At 37.1% G+C, this 11866-nt stretch overlaps 1 protein-coding gene across 1 annotated transcript; it reads right to left on the bottom strand.

The window, feature by feature from the left end:
* Positions 1-8535: 8535 nt before the first annotated feature.
* On the bottom strand, positions 8536-11292 carry Reg1b (regenerating family member 1 beta). Its single transcript, XM_052174036.1, has 6 exons — positions 11268-11292; positions 10900-11004; positions 10227-10345; positions 9794-9931; positions 8995-9106; positions 8536-8811 (listed from the first exon to the last, which is right to left on the bottom strand). The coding sequence occupies exons 2-6, from the start codon at positions 10958-10960 to the stop codon at positions 8744-8746; spliced, it is 498 nt and encodes a 165-aa protein (XP_052029996.1). The 5' UTR covers positions 10961-11004; positions 11268-11292; the 3' UTR covers positions 8536-8743.
* Between the last annotated feature and the right edge of the window lie 574 nt (positions 11293-11866).

The raw sequence follows: 11866 nt of genomic DNA, 5'->3' as shown, positions 1-11866 counted from the left end.
AAACAGATTTAAAAGGAAAAACACCTAGCATAGTTCTAATATAAGTATCTTTATAGACACAATAATTATATGCCCATTATTTCTGCTTATTGATCCATCCAACTAAATGCAATGTGAAGATAAAGAAACTGAGGATGTTTCTGAAGTTGTACTTCACAGCCCTTCAAGATTTATCTCATTATACACAGAATCAACAAGAATCAACAAGGTGTCTTCTGACCTCATTCAACAAGATTATCAGTTTATGTCAGGTCATTTTCTTCATATTCCCTCTATAAATCTTTGAGAGATGTTGACTTCTATCCTGGATATTCTGTGTTACCTTTTCCCAATTGAGTCAGTTTCTTGATAAACCACCAGATGAGGTATTCCAATGACTGCAACTAATGTTGGGCAGTGTAGGGCATCTGCCAATCACCAGTCCTTGACTTCTTCCTTTGCCATTGAGATTTAGAAATCTTAAATAGGCCTTATTTCAATCTTACTTACTTGTCAGGGATGTGAATATTCGCTTTCAGAAGGCTGGACTGGAGTAAACGGGAGCAGAAAAACTGCTAGAAGACCAAAGAGATTCTTACGTGCTCTAGATATCCTAGAACACACTTCTAATTTGGCATTTTTTTTTTTTTTGCTTCAAAGACAAGTTCTAGCTTACCGAGTATACACCTTTATTACATTCTGTGCATACTATTCTAAGTACTATTACTAGTCACTATTTTTATTATTCTTTTTACTACATATATTCTTTATTTACATTTCAAATGTTGTCCCCCTTCCTGGTGCCCCCACCCCCCAAAATGCCTAAGGATCCCATCCTACCTTCTTGAAAACCAGATGAAACATGTGCTGGTAAGTGTATTCACTAGATGAAATGGTGGTCAGGGAAGTTTTATTTCTATTTGACTGATGTCTAGGTATAAATTTTTGGGGTGATAGTCTTAGTCACTTTGTGAATGACACTTTTAGGCACAACTACACTACTTTGCAATTCGATTGCACTGTATTCCATTCACCACCAGCTGTATCAAAAGATTCCAGTTGTTCCCCATCCTGCCAGAGTCTGTTATTTTATTAGTTATTTTCTGACTGTAGCCATACTAATAAGTGTATAATATGAAATCACTTATGTTTTCCAGTGGCCAACATATCAGGCATTTTCTGTTCACAGTATACAGGCTGTCTCTGTACCTAGTTAAGAAAAATATAATGTTAGTAATATTATCTTTTATTATCCAATGTTAAAAGTAAGATATGTAGTACTTATAGACATATAGACCAGACAGAAAGATGATACATACAAACCTTTAATGTAAGTTCCTTATCAGAATTTAAAATACTTTCTTCTGTGCTGAGGCAGCTTTTTGCTTAATTAATTCATTTCAAGCACCAAATTATTAAATGTTAATAGAGTCTTGTATATTTAGAAATACACACATATCTTATCTTACTATGTTTTTGATAGTATTACACGGCACCTTTGTCTCATCCCAGGTCATAGAAAGTTAGTCATTTACTCTAACAAATCATTTTTATTTATGTGGATGTTTGTGCCTGTGTGTAAGTATGTGCTCAAGAATGCAGGTGCCCATAAAAGCTTGAGGTGTCAGATCTGTTCAAAGAGTTAGAAAGAGCAATTATCAAATTCATCTGGAATAACAAAAAACCCAGGATAGCTAAAACTATTCTCAGCAACAAAAGAAAGTCTGGGGGAATCAGTATCTCTGACCTCAAGCAATACTACAGAGCAATAGTGTTAAAAACTGCATGGTATTGGTACAGTGACAGGCAGGAGGATCAATGGAACAGGATTGAAGATCCAGAAATGAACCCACACACTTATGGCCACTTGATCCTCGACAAAGGGGCTGAAAACATCCAATGGAAAAAAGGTAGCCTTTTCAACAAATGGTGCTGGTTCAACTGGAGGTCAGCATGCAGAAGAATGCGAATTGATCCATCCTTGTCTCTTGTACTAAGCTCAAATCCAAATGAATCAAGGACCTCCACATAAAGCCAGACACTCTGAAGCTAATAGAAAAGAAACTGGGGAAGACCCTTGAGGACATCGGTACAGGGAGAAGGTTTCTGAACAGAACACCAATAGCATGTGCTCTAAGAGCAAGAATTAACAAATGGGACCTTATAAAATTACAAAGTTTCTGTAAAGCAAAGGACACCATCAAGAGGACAAATCAGCAACCAACAAATTGGGAAAAGATCTTCACCAATCCTACATCAGATAGAGGGCTAATATCCAATATATATAAAGAACTCAAGAAGTTAGACTCCAGAAAACCAAACAACCCTATTAAAAAATGGGGTACAGAGTTAAACAAAGAATTCTCACCTGAAGAACTTCGGATGGCGGAGAAGCATCTTAAAAAATGCTCAACTTCATTAGTCATTAGGGAAATGCAAATCAAAACAACCCTGAGATTTCACCTTACACCAGTCAGAATGGCTAAGATTAAAAATTCAGGAGATAGCAGGTGTTGGCGAGGATGTGGAGAAAGAGGAACACTCCTCCACTGCTGGTGGGGTTGCAAATTGGTACAACCACTCTGGAAATCAGTCTGGCGGTTCCTCCGAAAACTGGGCACCTCACTTCCAGAAGATCCTGCTATACCACTCCTGGGCATATACCCAGAGGATTCCCCACCATGTAATAAGGATACATGCTCTACTATATTCATAGCAGCCCTATTTATAATTGCCAGAAGCTGGAAAGAACCCAGGTATCCCTCAACAGAAGAGTGGATGCAAAAAATGTGGTACATCTACACAATGGAATACTATTTAGCCATTAGAAACAATGAATTCATGAAATTCTTAGGCAAATGGATGAAGCTAGAGAACATCATACTAAGTGAGGTAACCCAGACTCAAAAGGTGAATCATGGTATACACTCACTAATAAGTGGATATTAACCTAGAAACCTGGAATACCCAAAACATAATCTACACATCAAATGATGTACAAGAAGAAAGAGTGGCCCCTTGTTCTGGAAAGACTCAGTGAAGCAGTATTCAGCAAAACCAGAACGGGGAAGTGGGAAGGGGTGGGTGGGAAGACAGGGGGAGACAAGGGGGCTTACAGGACTTTCTCAGAGTGGGGTAGGAAAGGGGAAATCATTTGAAATGTAAATAAAAAATATATCGAATAAAAAAAAGAAAAATAATAATAAAAAAAAAGAAAGAAACAGAATTAGAACTGCCCAACAAGGATGCTGGGAACTAAACTCATGTCCTCTGGAAGAGCAACAAATGCTATTAACTTAAGCCATTTATTTATTTATTTATTTATTTATTTATTTATTTATTTATTTATTTATATTTCAAATGTTGAACCCTTCCCAGTTTCCCCTCCACAAACCCCCAACCAATTCCCTCCCTCCTGTTTCTATGATGGTGCTCACCCACCCACCTCACCGCCCTTTTTTCTAAAATTCCTTCCGTTTTGTTTTTCAGTCTAAGTCTATGAAAAACATTAACTAAAGAATCAAGACTGAATTCATTACTTCTTACATGAAGTACTGAATTGTTTCCAGGCAGTATTCAGATGAAGAGTCTTCCTCACTGCTTTTCCACAGGATCCTGACAAAAGACATAGTATAAATGACCAATTATTTCAAACCCTGATCTCATAACTTTATTATCTGTGTAGCCTTATCATTAGCTTTCACAACTTTGATTGAAATTACTTTATAGGAAATATGGAAATATAGAACAGAAAGTCCTCCATCAAAATTCTTTGTTATCAGCATTTGTCTGACTATTCTAGATCAATATTGCTATAGCAACTTTGATTCTCAGTAAGGAGTTTATGATCCACCTGTCAGTTTCTGCAAAATGAATAAGATTATGGAACTCTTGGTATATCAGTCAGGCAATTGGCAGAGTCCACTCTCTGTCTGCCCTTCTAATCTATATTCACGGCATCTCACTATATTTATTATTATCTCTAGAATGTTTGTATCTTTTGGTTTATACAATTTCTGCTTCATTTTCAACTTGAAAATTTTAGGATTGTATTTACAATTTCTCCTTTCCTTCTTTTTCTCCAATTCAGGTTATGAATGTTTAGCCAAATTAATACTCCTAATTGATATGCATCTAAACATTCTGTTATAAAGTTCTAATTTAATTTATGATTCGAATTTATGCAAACTTGTGATGAACTTTCTACCATAATCCTGTTTTCTGTAAGGTGTATACATGCTGAAGAAAAAGAGAAGACTGAAAAGAATTTTTCCTTATTCCCCCTTTGCATTCATTCAGTTTTTCCCCTTTTACTTAGAGATCTTTCTTAGGAAACTTTTTAAAATATTTATTTATTTACTTTTGTAAAATTTTACTTTTTACAGTCCAGTCATTATCCTCCTCCAGGTATACCCTCCAACAGTTCCATATCCCATTCCTCCTCCTCAGTCCCCAAGAGGATGTCCCCACACCCCTCTTCCCCCTACCCAACCCTGCCAGGCCTCCACATTCCCTGAGCCCTCAAGTCTCTAAAGGGCTAGGTGTATCTTCTCTCACTAAGGTTATATCAGACCTCTGCTGTATACATTTCAGGGATGAGCCTCAGACCAGCTAGTGTATTCTGCCTGGTTGGTGGCTCTATATCTGAGAGATCTCTGGGGCTCAGGTTTCTTGAGACTGCTGGTCTTCCTACAGGGTCGCCCTCTTCCTTAGCTTCTTCCAGCCTTTCCCTGATTCACAGAGGTCCCCAGACTTCAGACCATTGGTTGGATGCAAGTATCTCATAGAAAAGTTTTTACAGTTTACTAATCAAAAGCTAAAATCACTTTTCAATGTGTCCCTTTTTCTTCCTGCAACTTTGACTAGCCAGCTGAAAGATAGATCTGCATGGTTCCTGCTGAGAAAGAACAAGGCCACATTACTTAATCCTTTGCTGTTTGAGCATGAGAGCATGACCTGTTAAGTGCTGGAGAATGCAGTTTCTGGTCTCAAAGGAACACAGATTTAGGTCAGCTATTGTAGCAATGTAAATTAGACTCAAATAAGTAAACTTTTAATTATTATTCAGAAACCCTAAATATCTTGTAAGACAAAAGTCTTACCCTCTGCCAATTCTCTTCCCCTCCACTACCTCAAGAACCAACAAGAAAGAAGACACCACCATATAATAATCAAAATACTAATTCTACAGAACAAATAAAGAATCTTAAAATCTGCAAGGAAAAAAGGCCAAATAATATATACAGGCAGAACTGTTAGAACTACATTTGATTTCTCATCAGATATATTAAAAGCTAGAAGTGCTTGGAGAGATATCTTGCAGACTAAAACAGACGACAGATATCAGCTTAGACTAGTATACCCAGCAAAATTTGAAATCATTACAGATGGAGAAAACCTATTTCAAGACAGAGCCAAATTGAAACAATATCTATCCACAAATCTATACCTACAGAAGATACTAAAATGAAAACTTCAATCCATAGATGCTAACTCCATCCAAGAAAACTCAGAAAAATAAATAATTCCACATCATCAAAACCAAAAGATTTGGTCATTAATATCTCACAACATCAATAGTCTCAATTCCCCAATAATAAGACAGATTAAGAGAATGAATGTGAAAATAGGATCCATCATTCTGCTACATACAAGAAACATACCTTAGAGACAAAGATAGACATCACCCAAAGTCAAGAACAGGAAAAAGATTTTACAAATTAAACAGACACAAGAAGAAGGCTGAAGTAGCCATTCAAAAAACCAATAAAATAGACTTTCATCCAAAAGTAATAAAAATAGATGGGAAAGAATACTTCCTACTCATCAAAGGTAAATTACACCAAGATGGTATCCCAATTCTGAACATCTATGTTTTAAATGCAAGGGCATGCACATCCATAAAAGAAACATCACTACATCTTAATTTGTACATAGAACACCAAACAAAATTAACTTCAGACTGATCTCTCTTATGAACATTGATGCAAGACTCAATAAAATGCTTGCAAACTGAATCCCAGAATACACCAAAAACATCATTAATCATGATCAAGTAATCTTCATTACAAGAATACAGGGATGGTTCAATAAATGAAAATTTATCAATGTAATCCACCATATAAACAAACTAAAAGGAAAAAAATCATTAGATCTCATTAGGTGCTAAAAAGTCTTTTGACAGAATCCAACACACCTTCATCTTAAAAGCCTTGGACTGATCAAGGATAAAGGTGAGTAACTAAACAAAATAAAGGCATTATACAGCAAGTCAATAGACAATATCAAATTGAATGGAAAAAAACCACTTAAAGTGATTCCACTAAAATCAAGGCTGCTCATTCTCTCCATATCTATTCATTATGGTGTTTGAGTTCTCAGTTGATTAATAAGACAGATAAAGGATATCAAGAGGTTACAAATTGGAAAGAAAGATGAAAATATATCACTCTTTGCAAGTGATATTGATACCATACATTAGCGAGCCCAAGATTATAGCAGAGAATACTGACAGCTGATAAACACATTCAGCAAAGTAGCTAGATACAGATATAACTAAAAAAAAAAAAGAAATAAACAGAAACAAAAAACAAAAACCCAATAACTTTTCTTTATAGAAATGATAAAAGGATGAGAAAGAAATTAGTCAAACAAAATCATTCATAATAGCTACAAATAATATATCATGATGCAACCCTAACCAAATAAGTGAAAAACCTGTCCTACAAGAACTTCAAGTCTCTGAAGAAAGGAATTGAAGATAGAAAGTTTTTACATCCACAATAGTGTGAGTTTGGTGACTGTATCTGGGATGAGTCCCCAGGTGAGACAGTCTCTGGATGGCCTTTCCTTCAGTCTCTACTCTGCACTTTGTCTCCATATTTTTTCTCATGAGTATTTTGTTTCCCTTTCGAAGAAAGACTAAAGCACCCACATTTTGGTCTTCCTTCTTCTTGAGTTTCATGTGGTCTGTGAATTGTATGTTAGGTATTTGGAACTTTTCAGCTAATATCCATTATCAATATCCTCCATGTGTCTTCTTTTGTCATTGGGTTACCTCAATCAGGATGATATTTTCTAGGTTCATCCATCGAATTTCATAAATTCATAATTTTTAATAGCTGAGTAATACTCTATTGTGTAAATGTACATTTTCTGTATCCATTCCATCTGTTGGGTTCTTTCCAGCTTCTGGCTATTATAAATAAGGCTGCTATGAAAATAGTGGTGCATGTGTCCTTGTTATATGTTGAAGAATCTTTTGGGTATATGCAATTTTTGCCATGTATGCTGTATTTATTTTATGCACCTATGTTTGTGTATATTCTGATTAATAATTTTAACTTTCATAGCATTAACTATTTTATCAAAAAATAATCATTTTTTAGAAACTGATATAGGTCTGGAAAAATAGCTCAGCAGTTTAAAGAATGTAATTTACTTTTACAGGTTCCATGTTTGGCTCCCAGTCCCCACATCTGGTAACTCACAATCACCTGGATCTGAAGCTCCAGGTGATCTGATGCCTCCAACTTCATGAGTTACATACCCACATGGTCACACAACTCCCAACCCCAAAGAGAAACATACACACCTAACTAAAAATAGTTTTATAAAAACATTTAAAAGACTAATTTTGTCTAGTATATTTTGGATGTTTGCTTTTATTCAGAAAAGAACTATTTATGTCAGGCTGAACTGAAGCTTATATACCCAAGCTGACCTGTAACTTGCTATTGTCCTACCTCAGTTTCCCAGGTACTGAATATGTGACACTATTCCAGTAGAGCTATGCAGGTACTTTAATGGCTATATAGGAATTACAGATTTTCCATTTAGTCTTCAAGCTATTTATCTCTAACATAAGTGAGGCTTGTATTTTTAGTTTTCTTATGTTATAGTCATTGCTATGGCTCAGACTGATAATCTGAATCTGTTCCCTTTGTATTAATTTGAGAAATTGTATCTAAAGGTACCATTATGGTAGTCAATATTTGGGATTTAGATGATTTCCTGAAAAGGTATTTTTTTAATCCTAATCCTTAATACTTCAGAATTGTATATATTTACAGAGGCAATTATGTATGACATTATTTTTTTGGGCCATTCTTTATAAATTCATTGATTCAGGAATTTAAAGATTGTCATTTATAGGCTTCATGGACACAAATTTTTCTATTACTGATTCAGTAACTCTTCTAGACCCAAGGAATCTCCTGACATATTGGGTATGTCTTTAATTTGATTTAGTGAGCAAAGAAAAAAATCCAACTTACAATATTACTGTATAAATCCCTCCAGAGCACCAACACACCCCTATCATTCAGGCTACAAACTCTAAGAATTCTTATAAACTCATTCACACTTATAGATTTTAGATAGGATTTTTATGCATTCATCCAACTATAGTGACAATAAGCTCATAAACTAACATTCATGTGAATAGAGTTTCAAACATCTCCTTATCAAAGGAAGCCTCCCTAGTATTCAAGACTCCCTTCTATCCCAGAGGACAATGTGTGACAGGTATACAAAACTGATTCTGAATATGCAACATTGTGAGCATATTTTTATTTAGGTATTTTTATTTCAGTTTTTCAGGGTTCTAGAAAATAATGAAGACAAAGATATCATAGGCCAGTGATGCAAGAATGCCTGTCCAGGAAGAGAGGGTCTAATTTGCTCTTGACAGATAGTCCAGCTTAATTTTTGACTCCATATTCTTTTCTAGTCTGGCTTTATGTAACTATTTTTTCAGATGACTTCAGTCTTTGAACTTGCAGACAAATGAGTATTGGGCATCACAGTTGTCATCTTTCCATTTCTTGTATCCTAGAAACCAAGTGGGAAAAGACAAACCAAGATGTTCCTTAAGACTCATAATAAGAAATGAAGGAGACTGTCTTCCATTTTTTAAATGTAGACTTTCCCTGCCTCTTGCTCCAGACCCAATCCACCTCCATCCCAAGAACTGAACAAAGTCAAATAGCAGCATAGGGATTCTTTGTCTCTCACCTGTGTTGGAAGTCAGAGATGCACAGTAGCCACGATTGGAACTGTTAGGAGACCCAGTTGCCCAGGATTTGTAGAGGAACAGAGACCCACTGCTCCAGTGCCAACGACGATTCTGCAAGAGAAGTGGTAAGATAATAGCATCTGCAAATCAGAAAGGAGTGAATGGAACCTGCCCTATGTGGTCACTTGGAAACAAGCAAAAACAAACAAACAAACAAAACAAAACAGAAAGCAAAAAAAAAAAAAACCAAATACAAAACAAAAGAAAAGGAGTTTCAAGAGTGAACTGATCCATCATTCTGAATTCCATGAAGTTTCATGGGCTTTTGCTCTAAGCTTCACTTGTAAATAAATGTCCAAGTTCTTCCTCTGTACTACAAAAATGTAAGATTTTCAATGTAGAATTTTTACAAGAAGACTTCCCTAGGTTTTCTTTCTTGATGTACAAAAAGAATTTTTTATTTTATAACTGGGCACACACTCAGCTGCCCTTCCCTTGCATCACTTGAAAAGCATTTCTTTCTAACTCAGAGATTATCCAGAGAGGTAAGAGTAGGGCCCAAGTATATAGTGTCTTTGAAACAGAATTATAATGTTCATGAATGAAAGGAATGCTGAGGAGCTGAGCCTTCAGCCATCTCCACAACTACTTGCAGTGGTCCTTACAAGCCCCATATGTTCTAAAATCCATAGAGGTATGGCTCTTTTATGAATACCACAAAAAAACTAGGTCTTGCATCACAGCCCTACCTCTCCCACTTGAACTGAGTATCCCACTTGAAAGAGGCCACATACTCACCCTTTTGGGGTCATGGAGGCCAGTCCAGACATTGGCATCTGTAGTTCCACTCTCCTTAATCAGAGAGGCCACAAAGTTGCCCTCAGCCTGGCTGAGAATTGACACCAGGTAGCCTGAATTCATGTTCTGGCAAAAGAGCTGTGTAAGTGGAAAAGAAGTAGATTACTCAGTGGAAGAAGAAGTTTTGAGCAATATATTCTCTTCTCCCAAGGAAAGAGTCAGAGAAGGACAAGGAAGACATGTTCCTGATGGGGCTATGACTCATCCCCAGGATCTCTGTTTGGGAAGGTATAAAATAATACACAGACTTGGGGAAGAAAACCCCAGTGATGTGTCAAGTGGGTGATATAATGAAGCTTCTGAAGAGACAAGAAAGTATCAGTGGTATCTCAGTTCAGATGTATCCCTCCCACTCATTTCCCTACTCACTCACATCTGCATCAGACCAAGTTAAACGGTCTTCAATGAAGTAGTAACAATAGGACCCGTAGGCATTAGAACCTTCTGGACAACTGATCCTGGCAGATGGCAGATCTTCTTCAGTCTCCTGGCCTATGAAAAAATGGTTAAAGGATATACTCAGGACTGGGAAAAGGCTAGATGAGCCAACTGGTAGAGTTTCTCTATAGGACCTCAAGAATAGAGTGTAGGCTTGGAATGCCTACCTACTCATTCCCTGCATCTTTACTCTCTCTCTCTCTCTCTCTCTCTCTCTGTCTCTCTCTCTCTCTCTCTCTCTCATTTCTCATTCCTTAAGAATTCACAATGATTTTCACTGTAAAATTTATTTCATTAGTTCTAACTGCCACCTTTCCCTACACAGGAATCCCCTGACTTCCTTATACCTATTATTCGTACAAGCCCTCTCAAACCTTTAATAAAATCTAAAGCTACATAGATGATTCAATCAAATTATAGTAGCCATAGATATGAGGTAGTTTTAAATTTCACCTTAAAAACCCCAGAAGAAGAGGAAATAGAGAAGTAGTAAAGATCAACCCATGACTGACATTGCTTCTGCCTTTCTTCAAGTGCACCATGTTGATAGGGATAGGGTGATTGCTTCACCATAATTTCTGAAAATATAATCTAGAAGAAGCACTCACCTTGGCTTGGGGACAGGATCATCAGGCTTGAGAGCAAAATGAAGTAGATGTTCCTAGCCATGCTGAGCAGTAGACTGCCTTTTGCTTAGAATGCAATTCAACACTCTGTATTAAAGAAGAAAGAAGAAAACTCTGCAGTAAACACACTTGATCCTTTTCAAGGCCTCTTTGCTCTTCAATTCTTAGTGCAGGAAGGCTGCCTGAGAACCAGACATGCTTAAACATTTCTCATCAGTGGATCATATGGACCCTGAACCTAAAAGGCATCTGTGGCTCATCTGAGACATCATTCCTAGTAGCTTTCATTCCCTTGGCTGATCATCAGATACTTTTTATAGAAAGGCATGTGAAATGTAAAAAGTACTTACCTGCAGGCTGAGACCAAGGTGTCTTGTCAGGCAAGGAAAAGGGAAGCCTTTTATATACATCAGGGTTGGATAGAAAATCTAGGAAGGGTGAAAAATGGGGGGAGCAAGGAATGTCAGAAAGTCTGCATTCCTGACTCACCAACCTGGCAGCAGTAACAGCCCCTTTCTGATACAACCTGGGAACAGTCACAGATGGAGCTGTCTTCCCACAAATAGGTTGGCTAATTTCCTAGGTTAAAGATCAATTTTTATCATTTCCTAGAAGCAAGCAAGTGCCCAGTTCCCATGTCCCTGGAAATGTAGGAGCAGAGTACTTCCAGACTTAAAAAGGGTAATTGGGGAAAGGAGCCGTGGAAAGCCTTATTTGACCCAGAGTAGGGCTCTCTGTGGGTCAGAGACAGGAGAGGCAGTTAGAGGAGAACATGATATGGAGCACACCTGGTTGAGACAGTGAGGGAAATAGTGCAAGCTTTAGATTACAAAGCCATGCTCTCCCATCCTATTGTCTCAGAAAAGTACTAAGTCTCAGCTCTGCACTTCTTCACTTATTGATCCTTCTGGGTCTGACAGTCTCCTGTGTAGCCATCTCTATGCCTGGT

This window comes from Apodemus sylvaticus, chromosome 2, assembly GCF_947179515.1.
Source record: "Apodemus sylvaticus chromosome 2, mApoSyl1.1, whole genome shotgun sequence".
Classification (NCBI taxonomy): domain Eukaryota; kingdom Metazoa; phylum Chordata; class Mammalia; order Rodentia; family Muridae; genus Apodemus; species Apodemus sylvaticus.
This window is presented reverse-complemented; position numbering and strand designations above follow the sequence as displayed.